Raw genomic sequence first — 16,139 nt, 5'->3', positions numbered from 1 at the left:
ACAGCTAACTTTGAAAAACTTTTTTATTCGAAAAATGTCAGCAGATTTGTGAGCACTGGATGAACAGGAATGGTAGAATAACTGTTGGCAACAGCGCAAGTCACAATGTGCAGATACAAAATACTCTGTGAGCTTTTCAGGTGTTTGTACCAAAATGAAAGAATTCTCCAGCTGCTCTGTGGAGACATAGGAGAAAGGTTTTAGAGGTCAAAGAGAAGGGAATGTCACCCTTCCAAGTGGAAAAATACTCTGAAATCCGGATGCAGTAAGTCTGCATGATTACAACCACAGTGCATTAGAGTATGCTGAAGAAACAAATCTGTTACTTTCATTTTACCTTTAAAACAAAACAAAACAAAACCAACAAAATCTGAGATGTGCCATTTTAATTATTTTCAACATATCTAGGGCTCAGAAAAGCTCAGAGATACTGCCTTGCATGTACATTTGCACAATACAAAATTGTGAATTTCATACCTAATCGTAGAGTTTTAAATTCAGGTAATGCTGCAGAGGCACAGAGTTGGTAAAAGATGTGGTAATTTCTCTCCTCTTCTGCCTTTAAAAGAAAGAGGTTGGTTATATTTCACAAAAAACAATCAGACAAAATACCCTAGGTTTAATACATTCTCCTGCACTACATTGAAAGCATGGTAGTCACAAGGAAAAAGGAATCTATCTCATCCTCTGTCATTTCCTTCTTTATTAATATAATCCATTTTCAACAGCAAGAAGCATGCAGACATTTTCACGTTTAAAAAAAATGCATGATTTCACTTTTCAGAATTGTAGATTACTATTAAATATAGATCAGGATTCTATGTGTGAGCAAAATGATCATACTTAAAGGCTTTTCATTTTCCAAAAATAACTAATAGCATTTGCTTCAGCATTTATAGTAAGCTGGTGAAGAGAGAATCTTTCCTGCCAAGGCAAAGCCGGAATTTTAAAATGGAAGACAAACACAGCTCAGAAGGTCATGACTCATGAATAACACCTTAATTCTGAATGTAAGGGCACTAAACTTCGTAAATTCAAATTAAAAAATAAACCAGAAAAACACTCTGCTTTTGCTATATTATGTGCAACAAATTTATCTTATATTTGAAACGGCAGTACTTCATGTAACACCCTTACACAGTACAAACTGTGATAATTTGCTCTATATCTTTAGGCAGCCAGTCAAGAGTAAGGCAATTTTCACTAAGCTCTAGCTAGACTGGTAAGCAAATATAGAGAGGATATGATGAGAGATAAAGAGAAATGAAATTACATATTCTCCAAAGTATGATTTCTAATCATTGTGATAGCAGTGGGTTTTAACAAGAGATTTAAAGTGAGATAAGATGGCAGCTTTACAAACCACAGCCGAGAGCTATTCTTGAGCATGGGTGTTCCTGTTAGGTTTTGAAGTCCAATTTTATAACACTATGGTTAGCACAAACCAATACCTCGTAGTGCACTGAAAGTATTCCTAAAATGCACATCTTTTTAAATACGCATGCTACTACTGTGGATAATTCATATATTAAAGAGCTACTTGGCTTTCCTTCTCTCTTCCCTCTCCACATGTAGTACAGTCAAAATACATTACAACCATTCCTTACAAGAAACACCTGATATCAGCAAGCAATGGCTTTTTTAGCATAGTCATAAAATATATACATATAGATAACAACTTTGCATCAGTATTACCTGAAATACCACTCTTGATTTCTCCAAGAGATAAGTTCTCATATTAGCACCAATGATTCGATACCTCTTGTCAAAACCAATTTCAATGTATTTCCCAAAGCGACTGCTGTTGTCATTCCTGGTTGTTTTGGCATTTCCAATAGACTGAAAAGAGGAAATTTTGTAAAGGCAAAACAGCTTTTAGAAATGATCGTATCTATCTGACCCTGGCTTACAAATGCATAAAACACTTGTTTGTTCAGTTTTCAAAACAATCAAGAATTTAACAAAGAACAACTTCTGCCTGGTCAGCAAGTTACATCAAATATTGTCATTTCATTGACGTGAGATCTGGAGCTGATCTTCTTGTAATGATTTCTCTTCCACAGAGTAACTTTCCAGCTAAGTATCATTAAGTGCTCCCTGAAGTCTTTTAGAAGGAATTAAAGATTCTAACAGAATGCTTACATATACGTTGGTTTCTTCTAAGGGTTTAATAAAACCATGCCCATTACTTCACATTGTATATATTCACATACACATGTATAAAGACACATGTAGAGTACTTGCAACCTCTGTGCATCTATGTATCACAAAGCCATAAGCCAGCAAACAGCCACTGTACCCTGTTGGGCTAACACTTCTACTATTTTACAACCAACCACACTCCAAAACTACTTCCACAAATGTGCTGTATAGAATATTTACTGTGTGCCTAAACATAATCTAGAAGTTAAAATGTACAGACCCACATAATTACTCTGAAATTAAATTCTTGCCACAGCAGCTTGGTTGTAGATTCAGGGATAGTCTTCAACACTGCCATGGCAGCAAAGCCATTTCAGTGCACCTCTGACTTGCAGCACCTCATCAGTGTTAGGATTCACACTACTGCTGGTACCAGACTGGAAATACCACAACTTTGGGACATGCAAATTACAATACACTGAATTTCAAAGGAAAGCAGTTTCTCTTCTAAACGAAATCATAGTGAAGTCATCACGTAGCAATTCACTTTCAAAAATGCTAAAGGTATCTCTGCAGCAAAAGGAATTGAATGTGGGCAAACTCAGTTAGTTACACTGTCTGTATGCATATGCCACCATGTGTATGCTAACCAGTAACTTAGAAGCACACTTAAATAAAAAGCGGCAGAGCTGTATCTGTGTTGTCGTTCTCTGATTCATGTAGCCATCTATAGGAACTCTGCACTGAAATAAATTTTGAGAAAAGCAAATGAGAACCAATAGCCACACTGAGCTCAGTATTCCAAATCTGTAGGCAGAGCAGCAGTGAATCTGTAAGCACTAGCAGCTATAGCACTGGAAGCTGGGATTATGCTGAGAAACCCCATTAGGGCAGCAGCAGCGTGCCTGTCCAAGCAGATGTCAAAGTGGTTATCAGACGAATGTTGCCATAAAGAACAAATTGCATCTCTGCAGTTCTAAAAAATACTGAACGCATTCAAACTGAAGACATTCAAACTTCATTCCTATATTTTAAGCTCATTGCGTCTGTGATATATTTTGTTGCTGTAGGTAGCACTGTAACATTACAATATCTTCAGAAACCAATTACTACTTTGAAATGGCCTGTCCCAAAGTCCTAAGCTGTACACATACAAACAGTAAAGAAAGCCTTTGGTGTTACAAAGACTGCTGACCACAGTACACAGTAGGCTGTACAATTTGCATAGCCACGCAGGGTACCAAACAATGAGCAGAGGGTACTTATAGAAGGATTTGTTTCAAGACTTGACTTGCAGTTGGCAGAATGTTTATAGCCATTAACTAGAAAACTAATTACTCTAATAGTTGCTAGTAATGTCAGTGTATAATGGTCATTTGATATTAGATATTCAGTGGGCAAATTCTGACACTAACAGTAATTTTGACATAGAAATTTAAAAATAAAATTACCTTCTGCTCAACATCGCAAATTTGAAGTTCAGCACTTCTAAGCTGAATTCTTCCTAACCTACATAGTTTAATTTTTGTTTCTGCTGATTTATCAGCTGAAAAGTTCAGAACATTAATTCTGCTATGCTAGGTTCTGTGTACAACTTTACATTTCCTAACACCCACTGTAAAGCCTATTTAAAGTTCAAGTGTTAGAAGTGAAAGGGTAACTTTCACCCAATTACAAAAACTTTTAAAGTAATTCTAACTCCAGATCTATGCAGGTTCATGAAGTTGTTATCCCTATAAAACAAAATAACAGCACCATCACACCTTAACATAGCCAAGGATGACACGATGCTTACTGCCACAGCTGCAGCAGTGAAAGTAGTACTTTGGGGTTAGTTCACTCATGCAAAACTGCCACTGCTTCCAAGGACCCAAGCTGCCTCTGCTGGGTAGGAGCAGCTCAAGGCAAGGCTCAGCAGTCCTGGCTTCTTGCCATCACTGGGCACATTGGTTACTCGACAGCAGAGCCCACTGCTGATCAATATACCCCGCAAACAGTTTCAAAACAGCACACAGCACCACAAACCAGGCACAATTACCTTGTGACAGAACACACACAATTGTGATGGGGCAGCTATAGTCTGAGTATCATGAACTCCTCGTGCCAAGAGGAAAGAAGAAATAAAAGAGTTCATTTTTTAAAATACCTGAGGAAAAAAACAATGGCAGCATCTTGCATTTCACATCTCACTTTGTGCTCTCCATTTGCTCATGTCTGTCCATTCATACTACTTCACTGAGATGCTAAACATCTACCAAGACATCCATCATTCCTAAGCCAATGGCTTTGGAACCTAACTACAATAACATGGAGATTACTATACAAATGAAACATTGTAGTCTGAGCTAATTATTTCCAAATTATGTTTTCTGCCATTTTTCCTCTCCAAAACCGTGTGCATCTCATGTAACTTTACTTTCTCATCTATCTTCCCTGTTGAAATTTCGCTAAAATTGACTATTTGCTTTATCCAATGACTCTCTTCCCCTCGACATATAATCAACCTTTCTTCAATGTGTTCTACAGGTAAGACAAGAAATTTCCATCCATTTTGGAACTGTACATGCAAAAACAGCCCCCTGCACTTGCATTGGGCTGGCAGCCTGGAAACTACGGTGGTTACAAAGTTGAAGAGATTTATAGCAGTATTAATATAAAAATTACTTTGTTATGTGAAATACATTAACAGTAATGTAACATTACCTCATGTCTTTTCTCAACCTTTCATAAATATTACACAACATAATAACTACAGCACTTCCTGGTAAATGGCTTAAAAATGAAATTTTAAAACATATTCAGTCCAGCTTTTTTTTATCCCTATAAAAGTAACAATCAATCTCTGTATTGAATGCTTATGTTAGTCTCAGAATAATTACTGCAGCAGAAGGGTAGGAGATAGTGCAATAGCTTGCTTACCTCCATTATGGGGTTTGAAGCCAAGACTTTCTCCTCAACATTGGCTTCACTGGCAGATCCACTGACCGTGGCGAAGTACCTCATGGCATACTTGGCAGAAACTGTCTTTCCCGCCCCAGACTCTCCACTCACAATGATTGACTGATTTCGCTCATCTCTGAAACACAAAGACATGCTGATTACCAGCTATTGCCTCAAGGACACGTGTGTTTTGTGCCCCCAACTTGGCAACAACCCTTCCACCACAAATATTAGCAATACAGCAAGAACATACAAGCACGTAGCAGAGGAAGGCTGTTAGTGCTCAAGCTGCCTGAATGGCTAACTGGACTGCTGGTGACCAGGATGCTCAGAGGACTGGTGTTGCCACTACAGTTTAAACAGCCATCAGAGCTTCAATACAAATCCTGACTACAGTGAATCACCTGTTACTACTTTAACACTATGTACTTTTGCAGCTACTTCTACCCAGAGTGTGTGGTAAAGCACCACCAAATTATCAGTGCTCGTTTGTGAGGATCATTGATGCCATCTTACAGACAGAGAAATCAACGGCAGAGTCAGCAACAGAAACCTTTCATCCTTTCAATCTAATCACCAGCTTTTCCAAGAATTGTTCTGAATTTGAAAAATTCAAGCAGGACTTGATGCAAGTAGCAGCTCTGGAGCAGAGGATCCCTTTGTTGTGGAGTCATCTCATTAATTTTTTTTTTAAATCACCACTTTCTAACTAAAGCAATTTCCTCTCATCTGACAGAGGCCTCAATCCATAAACTCCAACTGTATGACTGAAAAACAGATAAAGAATCACTATGAGAGATTAGCATTTTTATGGTTTGACTCTTTTTAAAATAAAAACCGTAGAGGATATTTAACAAAACTTACATGTCATAATTTTTAATGAGTAATAATTTTTAATTCAAAATACTTCTATGAGTTGGGTGAGTGTAACTATCTTACTACTGGAAAATGGAGAAAGAAGGAACAAAATTTTACCCCAAAGATTTAGAGAGCTGGGAGGGACCAGAACTAAAGAGTGTAGGCAAAACACAGACACAGCACTGTAATCGTATAAGCAGTCTGCACAGCCTCTAAATGCCTGAGTAAGCACTGAAGCCCTCAGTAAATGCTATGCAGTGAAGAAACACGCAAGAAAAATCTATTTGTGCTTTCTGTAGCCTCAAGGTCTTCCAGGTGGTGTTGGGTTCTGCTCTGACATCTTCAAAACAAGGTGCTGCTGAAACTATGAAGCTCAATTACAGATCACATGGTTACTCTCAAGCTGTTATGCCTCTTCAAAAACATCCCCAAGCACCCAGATAAGAGGTGCTCCAACAACTCCAGTACCTACTTCATGCTTCAGAAGTACTACAGAGTAGCAGGCTAAAGGCAGCTCCTGGTTATATCTGGCATCTGTGGGAGAGCCAAGGTGTGATTCATCTAACCAAAGGAAGTCATCAGTTAAAGCAGGTTTTTTGGTAAGAGGAAATGGTTGGGTGCTGCTTTAAATCGAATATGAAAGTGTTAAGGAGATCAAAGCAACCTAATTTTATGTTTTAAACTTCCATTTAACACATGATAGGTGCGAATGACTACAGCACAGTTCACACACTAGCATACATCAAACTGCCAGTCTTGGTGGGAGAAGTTGGGTAACTACCGAGCTTAATTCCAGGCTGTAGATAGCCCAGGTCAGGCATGCAGCACTGCCAGAGATGGGGAAGTCAGAACACCTGTCTGGTGAGACAGCTCCTTCAGAAAGGCCACCAAGCCTGCTGCATGCACCTGAGTGAGGTCTGTGGTGGTGGGGCAGCTAGCAGCAGGGATGAAGATTTCCATTAGGGAAAGGAACAAGAAAAGCTCTGCCTCTTCTTCACTCCCTGAGCGCAGCTAAGGTAGAAGCACACACCCATGGCTCTGCACATCAGGACCCAGCATGACTCACGCTGAAGAGCACATCCATAAAGAGCCTCAGAACATGGGAGAAGTCCAGCCAAAGACATGGCATTTAAGCTTAAATGGGGCAAAGGACCATTAACAATTTTCTGCTCACACAGACAGTCCCTGCAATGAGTCAAACGCAGAATAATTTCTTCACAGGACTGGTAGTTTTTCTTTTTCTAGTGCTCTTTGATGCAGAAAAAAAACCAAACCAGCATACCACTATAAAATCAGAAACTTCTGTTACAATTTCAGGATCTAACTAACACAGGAGATCAGCAATGACATAAGAAGCTTTTAATTTGTGGATCAGCTCTGTTTCACTTATTAAATATCATTAAATATACGAAGACTCATGAAGCTATGAAATGGATCCTCTGATGCTTGCAGATATTTATAACCTAGTTCCCAAAGTAAAGAATGCTTTCACAAAACAAAGTAATGAAACCTCAGTTCTGCACACTTCTAACAAAACTGTCAACAAAAAGACACTCTGCTGCCAAGGGAGGAACATCAAAATAAGTATGTCTGGTTCTAATTGTCACAACCCTTAAGGATCTGTTCCAATAGCTGAGGAATCCTACATCAGTTCCATCCACCGCTCCAGTTGCAAGACCTAAAGGCATACACAGTGCAAGTGGTAGGATTGGATATACACAGCTTATTATCATTATTCTAGAAACACTTTCCAAAATCATCTGGTGATTTTACACAAAAATCTTCTGGAACAATTCTGAAATAGGATCCTCACGTTAAGGGTACTAAGCAGGAAACTGGTAATATCACATTAATGTTTTATCCAAGCAAGTCATGGTAACTGTTCCATCTTTCTGTTTACCAAGACAAACTGATGCATCACTACTCATGTACAGAAAAAAGGCTTCATTTTCAAGCACAAATCCACACCTCTGCCTCATCTTGCAGCCTTTCCAAAGCTACCAGTACCAAATTGTCAGTCACTGCTCCAGCTCTCTTCATCCAACAGCTAATTCCAAAGGAGACATCTGCTGCCCAGCCTAGTGAGTATTAAAATCTGCCTCAACATTGCCCTGAGGCCCTTATTATTTCAATCCATCCAAATACTGAAATAACAGAACCAATGTGCATTGCTTCTTTCTTTGCACAACAGCCATTACACTTTTTAAAAAAGGTGGGAAAATTAGCAGAAATCAAACAGAATTAGTTAAAAGTAAGCCAGAGGTCAGATCATCCAGCACATATGTGTGAGCATGCAGTTTTGGTCTGGTGTGTGGGCATTCAGGAACAGCAGGAAAGCAAGTGTCAGAGGACTACAGGAGGGCCTCCCATGTTTGCAAAGACAATAAAGAAAAACGAAGTTGAAGCAATTGCTCTGTAAGAACACTGTTGCTGATCAGCCTGGAGTTTCCCCTCTCCACATCTCAGGACACGAAGGTTTGTTCTTCTCTGTGGCACATACGTGTGTTCTCATAACAGAGGAACCATTATTATGTTCAGGTAGTACATACACGCACCGTTTTATAAATTGGCCTAGAGAAGATGTAGCAGCAGCTCCCTGGCACATGGAGCCATCTAGTCTGCAATGAATACTCTGTTTGCAGAAGCTATGGCAGTCAAGAGAAACAAAGGCCTCTCTCTTCCTGTTTGCAGCCAGAGCTCCATGCATGCTCAGACTGCTCTTGTCCTCACAAGTACATTAGTCCATTGTTTAGATTTAACACACTGGAGTTCCTCTAGCACATTATTCTTTCTGCTTTTTGGCAAAATGCCTACCACCACTCCTGACATGCGGAGGAGGTGCAAGGACAGTGCCACATAGCATCCACAACACATGCAGCAAGGTGAGATGCTACTACCACAGCCCCGGAAAATGCCTGGCACATGGCTGCCCTACCACGGGCAGCTGGACACTTTGGCACCAGGGAAGGAAGGAGGGGTAGGCCTCCCCAGCAGCTCTGCAGAGAGGGCTTCATATCATTAAACCTTAAGGAAACAAAATGCCATGTATTTTGGAGGGAAAATACCAGCTAACATAGAACTGAAATGTATTGGACAGTGCATAAAGTGATGGGAGAGTATATGCCAGTTTGGTGCAAATGACGGTCATTCTCATATATAACCTCTGCTTAGGCTAAATGAAATTTTCATTCCATATTAAAACAAACCAACAAAAACTAAAAGAGAAAATACAAAAAACATTTGAGTTCTTCAAAGACAGAAATGACAATTTTGCAGTTAAATCACTAGTTCTTCAACCTTTGACCTGGCATTCTGAGCACTTAGCATGTCACCAGTCAGAAAAGAAGCTACAGTTAAAGCTTCTAGCCAATAAAACATGCAAGCAGGGCAATAATGTGTGACACCACTTGCTGTCTGATGACACAACCTAGTATCTGCACAATACTTCTTCATCTTCCTGATGCTTCCTCTCGATGAGGAAATGAGGAAAAACAAGCCAGAAGATGAGAAACTGTAAGAGGCCTTTTTCACCCAAAGGTGGATGATGATCACATCCTGTGATGCAGAACTTTGCTACAGTGATATGCTGCTATGCTGAACTATTGGCACATGTTTAATCACAGCAGACTGGAACAGACTGATAGTGACTAATTTACCATTCGTGGAAACATGAAGCATTATGTTCAGGCATTGGTTTTTGCCATTTCTCAGCAGAGCTCAAAAATAAGATAACGACCAAAAAAACCCACAAAAACTCAGGGTTTAAGATGACAGACCTGGTCATCTCACAAACAAAAGGAAAGTGCTGAGATTGCTTCCAGTAACAGGGCACTTCATTCAGAAATCTTACAAGTCTCCTTCACTCAGGACTATCCTTAAAAAAACACTGATAATAACAGCTGTCAAATAGAAGAGTGACACATTGTGGAATAAAAAACTAATAATGAAAAGAGTGTTATCTATCACAAAAATGATGCCTAATTTTGAAAGGCAATATTCAGATACTGTAGCCAAGCTATACACAGCTCCACTCTGTGACAAGTAATGGCGACAGAATGAGCAGTATATGTCACTCACAAATTTTTCATCATCATAACTCCGGGAAAAGACAAAGATCTGTGCATCGGCTGGTTAATTTTAAAGATTTAAAGGTTTTGCTCTCCCACAAAGTTCTGTTGACAGGCAGTATGTTTATGTGGAATCTCACTATCCAAACTCCCGAACAGAACAGGTAAAGACTTACCTCACTCCTGCAAGCTTGAGATCACAACCTACATTCCAGCAGGTTGATTTTTTTGTGCTTTGAAAAAGCACTGCAAAATTCAAAACTGAAGATAGCTTCAGCTAAAAGGGGATTCAGCACTGGAATAAAGAGTGCTGCAAAGTGACTTGAAATACCTTACTTGCAAAGGAGGTTTTTGTAGAATACTAATGAAATAACAGTGCAGAAGAAACCAAAAAGCGGTTTGAAAAAAACATTCTTTCGAGACATGGAAAAATGTTTGTTGGAGATGCACATACACCTTAAATCAATACATTTAATAGCATTGACTACCCTTAACTTTAAATTGTGTATCACAGAAATAAGGGAGAGGCTTTTAAAAGGGCTCAGAAAGAAAGAAATTCTACCGAGTCGCAGCTGTCAGCGTCAGTGGAAACAAGAGCAACACTGCCATTGGGCTCCTCTACTGTGTACAAGGTGCTGCTACAATATTAATCATTGCTGTCATTATCCAAGGCAACTTCTAACAATTTCAGTTGACCAACGGAAAAACTGATGCAAAAAAAAAAAAAGGAAAAATAACTGCAATGAAACAAACATTAAAGTTATTAAAGGCAGGGTTGCCAATTTTCAAACAATTTTAATACCTTAAGATCTCTGTACCTTCGAAAGCTGTTTCCCACAAACAAACAAACAAACAAACAAACAGACTACATTACAACCATTACTTCATAGCACACTGTCCAAACATCAGGGTAACCAAGACACACAGACTGAAAAAACTCTACCAATCTCTGTTTACCTTTTTCTTCTATACAATACCAAAAGAAAGTCCCTCTTGGAAACAGGAAAACTAAAACAGCTAAAAAAACCATCAATACATATTTCAGACGGGATTAAAGAAGCTCAGAGCTACTCAGTTTCATCATCAAAGTACAACATTGTTTTTATGTTTTATTCCTTCCATGACTGATGCATAAGATGAATCACTTGATCTTGTCTTTTACTCTTGGGACTCTCAGGCAAATAATGTCAAATAGATGCATACACGGAAACACAACATATAAACATCAGCTTGGGAAAAAAACCAACAACAGCTATACAGAATCATTGACATCAGCCTCAATATTCATATCAATCCATCCTTACCCAAGCCATCAACATCTCCAGCTGGCAAATGTACATCATCAACAGCTGATTTTAAAAGATTTTGACAGGAACTTCAAACACTTGTCTGTGGTGCATTACTTCAAAGCTGAGCTCTCAGTGCCATCTACCATAGACAAGATTGGCAAGAGAGATCAGACTGAGACCTTCATAGTTAAAACAGAAAGACCAAATAACAGAGTGATCTGATGAGAGCAGCATTAGGACTTACTGTGCCTTTCACTCCAAATCATCTATGTCTGCTAGAAATGAGGACACTGACAAGGTGCTGTTTTTACAGAAGCTTCTTTTCAGCACGGTATGAGAGGAGATGGCCCGAAGGCAGACAGAGCTAAGAACTTAATTAAATCTACTGTTCTCGGGTTTTTTTGTGTGTGTGTGTCTGTGTGGAATAGATATTGGTTTATTGTTTTCCTTAAGAGTAACAAGCTGAGGTAATGGCTAAGGGCACCATCTCCATGTCATGTGACAGTTTCATTTTTTATTTAAATGAACGCTGCACAAACTGCTGCTCAAGGCCTTATCTTGCAATCTGTACACAGCCAGATCTCCTACTGCTTCAGCACAACACCAAGAACATAATGAATAGCTTGTATTTAATCCAACAGTGACAGTCTGGTCCACTTGATCTCACTGTTGTTTTTCTTCTGCAGTAATGGAGTAGACTGGTAAGCTTGAAATCGCTTCAGATTTTTCAAAACAGTGAACTCTGATCAGAGAAAGTTAGCAATTAACCTGATGCGAAGTTCCTGGGAAGGAACCAGTGACTCAGGGAACATTTGAGGCAGATTCTGTTCTAAGCATGCACATGTAATTACCACTAACATCAACGTGAGTCGTGTCCATCAAAGACAGAAAAGGAACTCGAATTTGCTTTCTGAGTGACACATCATCCCACAGCTGAACTACAGCACCAGGAAAAACAACTCAGGAGAATAACTTTAAAAGTAATGACACTGATGAAAGGTCAGATAGGATTCACTCAGAAAGGCTGGCATGTCTGAAATCTAGCAGTACTTCTATTAGCTACAGCTACTCCAAAAGCCACACGATTAAATAGGCACCAACATAAAACTAGTTTAAGTGAGACTTTTTACCTTGTTAAGCAGATTTTCAAACAGTGCTAGAATACATGTACATATGTGCAGCTGACATGATTGTCTCCAGCAAAGCAACCTCGACACTAAATCAAGTAGGCATACATCTTTGGATATGAGAGCATGACTAAACAAATACATTTATTAAAGATCAATTTCTTCCCACAAGACAGCTATATGAAAACAAAAAAGAGCCCAGAAAAGTTTTACCAACTAACTTTCTCATTGATAAGATTAAGTAAAACAACTTTATATAACACACCAGGAACAGAACCATTATGGAAGTGCAAAATAACGTAACTGCTTCATTGATGTTCCCAAATAACTTCAAAGTGTCAGTGTTACCAGAACAGAGAAATACATCCAACATTCCACCCATTACAAACAGCTTCTTCCAGCCTTGTTTGTGTTGGAATAATTACCAGCATGGAAGATCGCAAACTCCTTGTGAAATCCATCCACTTTCATCAGCTACTGGTGTAAAGAGTTCTCTGCAAGACGGAATGTTTTCCTACCTTCACAGAAAGCAACTTCAAGAACTCACTAAGAAATTTAGGAAGGAACTTCCCAGCCCCAGCAGGCTGAAGGGAGCACAGCTTTCAAAGGAGCAGGCATTTTCCAACACCCGAAACACAGTGCAAAGTAGATGAAATGAACTTCTGGAAAAGAATAAAGCGTTGGGGTGTGACCAGAGAAATAGAAGGACAAATCTGTGGTATAAGACACACTGTCTCTTACACAAGTTGTCTCATCTGAAGACTCACCAAGTACATCTCCCTCCAATAATCTAAATTACAGTGTTTCCTCAAACACCAGCAATGGCAAACCTGAAATCAAAATGTATCCATGTTTCCTAGAATGCCCAATTTTCTTCAGCATAAAGTGTTTCTTTGAAGAGAGAGATAAGGATATTGCTCCCACCATGCTGTTGGGCCTAACAAAAGAGTGTGTGCAGGTGAAAGACACAGTATACACCCATGCATTTCTCTACAGGAAGTTGTAGACAGAAATGTGGTAACCCTGGTCACATTGGCCTTTCAGGAGAGAAATGCAAACAAAGCTCAGAACAAGTTATTGCATCTCACAGCTCAGTATGCATAGCTGTGAATGCAAATAGCTTTGTCAGTGTCTGCAGTACGGGGCACAACGTCTAAAGCAATGTGAAACAGGCCAGCTGTACACATGTACGTGTAATGCCTGTATTTACTATGTGCCTTTCTTTGAATCCAAACATATAGCAAATTTCTAGGGTTTTCAGTGTGGTTCTGGTTAAGAGTGATAGTACAAATAGTACTTTAAAGTACAGTACAAGAAGATTTTAGGTACTTCTATGAGTACATAGCTCTATTGTATGCAACGTCCGAGACAAAGAGAGTTCCTCTATATGCACTTTGAGGCCCCTTCCAGCCTGCTTTTCTCCTGCAGGTCCCAAGCACTTCACAGGTATGCTGTCTGCACCTGTGCCTGCATCATAGGAGCCTCACAATTTGTACCAAGTTTGCTGCCTGGTCAACCACAGTTCAGCTCTGTGTGATGCTTCCACTGTTACAACTACTTGCTTTTTTAAAAGACAAAAGCTGCTTTTTGCACTTATTCCAGTACAAAAGGCAGCTGTAAAACCCACGTGCTTTGGCAAGTTTACTACAGATCCATGCAATACACTTAGCTTCACCTTTGCACAGGGTGTTGTGCAGCAGCAAAAGCCGTATATGCCAAGCAGTTCCTGCTCACCATGAAGGCCTCACACTCAGCCCAGGGTGCACAGAGTCTGTCAGGAGTCACTGGAGAAGCTGGCCTCTCTACAAGCCCTGGATTTGGTTTTCCACCAGAACCATTCAATAAACAAACAAGAATTCATCCAGCAGTTTTCCAGTGCTCTCCAACGAACAGAGCCACAGCTCTGGAGGTGCCAGGCTGGAGCCTGCCTGGGCATTTTGCCCTTCACTGACCTTCTGAACAATCTATTTTCATCACAACAACTTTTGTAGCCCTAAATAAGTTCTATTATCCCCCTGACTTCTGCACTAAGCTCTCTGGCTTGCTATATGGGAAAAGCACCCTGGTTTTGCATTCCCACTTTCCAGTGCTTCCAAGAGCCCAAAGAAAGCTCATGCTCCCTGTGCTCAGCCTGCTGAACCCAGCTCCCTGCAAGGCCTCCTCCTTGGGGACAAGATTCCCCTACACCCAGCCAACACTGACAAATGCCAGCCGAACTCGAGAAACCTTTTTCCCTTATTGTGAAATGGTTTCCTTCTCTCAGTGCTCTTCTGTGTTTGGACATGGCTCCTGCTTCCTGCAGAGCCACGTCATCCCCACGTTCCCATTGGTGAAGCCTACAGACTGGTCTGTGTTGGCACATCCCAAAAGGTCCGACACAGATAATTGCATTTTCCACCCTTAGAAGACTGCTGTACAGGTTAACAAGCCAAATTCTGTATAACGCCCAGAACGTGCAAAGTGCTCTATCAGTGCAAGGGATTGGTTAGAGACTAAAGGGCTTTGAATGTGGCAACGTGATGAGAGGAAAAGGTTAAAAAAAAAAACCCAACTTATTATCAATGCTATTCCCCAATAGGAACAGCAGCCACATTTCAGGCCTGTCCTACATGCGTGCCCTGTACCCATTGGTTTGATTATCTGGATCTAACGTGCTCTGACTGGAAACATCCCAGTCCTTGCAGGAGCCATGCTGAACAATTCAGAGATGTGTTCAGCTGCACCTTGAGTCACAACAACTTGCAGTGATTAGTCAGTAAATCCATTCTTAGTAAAAGACTTAACTTTAATGGGCATTAAACATTAGTCCAGCAAAACCATGGTCTTTAGCCACATTTCTCAACATATCTCTAGTTCAACTGTTTAATAAATGTAATGGCCTTTTTTCTTGACATCCTGTTCTGCCACTGGACAAAACGATCTGAGCATAGGACTGAGAGCCAGGAGCTCAGTGTTGGGAACCAGCCTTTAGTGACAGATGCATGGCACATCTCTGCCTCAGCTTTTCTACTGTACAAGCAAAAACGACATACTGGCTTCAGAGACAGACAGGAAACACAGCTCTTGACTCTACAAACACCAAAAGGTGAAAAGATAATGAATTGATGGTAGCATCTCTCAACACATACAAATGAAGAAAACTGAGGTCAGCACATGCTGTAAAATCATGACAGATTGCACACCAGAGGAGCACAAAGATGAGCCAGCACTATGGAAGTGATTTATCTAGGGATTAGTCAGAGGTCACTCCCATAATAGTTCACTAAAGCTCATTGCCTAGCTACCAGCAGGACACCTCACATGAACCCTAGCTTCCAGCTACGGCCATGATTAACCCTTCTGTTGCCTAAAAATAATCACTGCTCAGGTCTTGACATTACGTCTGCTTAAATATTGCATCTGTTGCCTTGTATTCAGTACCACAAAATGCCAGACCTGAAGTGCAAGGGTTAATTCCTTATTCCAAAATCATCAGTTTATACCAGAAAGGACAATTTCCCTTTTCATTCTAATTTTAACAGCAGAGCCCTAAAAGAACTAGGTAAGTATTTCATGTGGAAAAGTAATGTGTCACAGCCATGTGTCAAAGCAGGCTGCTGTATGCCTGCACGGTGCCTACTAGGGAACACTCTCACTTTGTAACCACATGCAGATCTGTGATATGTTGTTCATCATCTCCCTACCCACTTCTGAAAGGGGTGAATCCATTAATGAGA

At 40.1% G+C, this 16,139-nt stretch overlaps 1 protein-coding gene across 11 annotated transcripts in view; it reads right to left on the bottom strand.

Annotated features, from left to right (window-relative positions):
- MYO5A (myosin VA) overlaps positions 1-16,139 on the bottom strand; it is a 94,563-nt gene that overhangs the window by 51,562 nt on the left and 26,862 nt on the right. For all 11 annotated transcript variants that reach the window (XM_042875870.1, XM_042875874.1, XM_042875877.1 and 8 more), the window contains exons 5-7: positions 5,062-5,218; positions 1,696-1,839; positions 478-559 (exon numbers count right to left, since the gene is read on the bottom strand). In XM_042875870.1, the coding sequence (XP_042731804.1) occupies positions 478-559; positions 1,696-1,839; positions 5,062-5,218 (383 nt within the window). The remainder of the gene's footprint in view (positions 1-477; positions 560-1,695; positions 1,840-5,061; positions 5,219-16,139) is intronic.

This window comes from Lagopus leucura, unplaced genomic scaffold (assembly GCF_019238085.1).
Source record: "Lagopus leucura isolate 7727_CA_CO unplaced genomic scaffold, USGS_WTPT01 Super-Scaffold_100015, whole genome shotgun sequence".
In the NCBI taxonomy this organism is placed as follows: Eukaryota; Metazoa; Chordata; class Aves; order Galliformes; family Phasianidae; genus Lagopus; species Lagopus leucura.
Note: the sequence above shows the minus strand (reverse complement) of the source record. Positions and strands in the feature narration are given on the sequence as shown.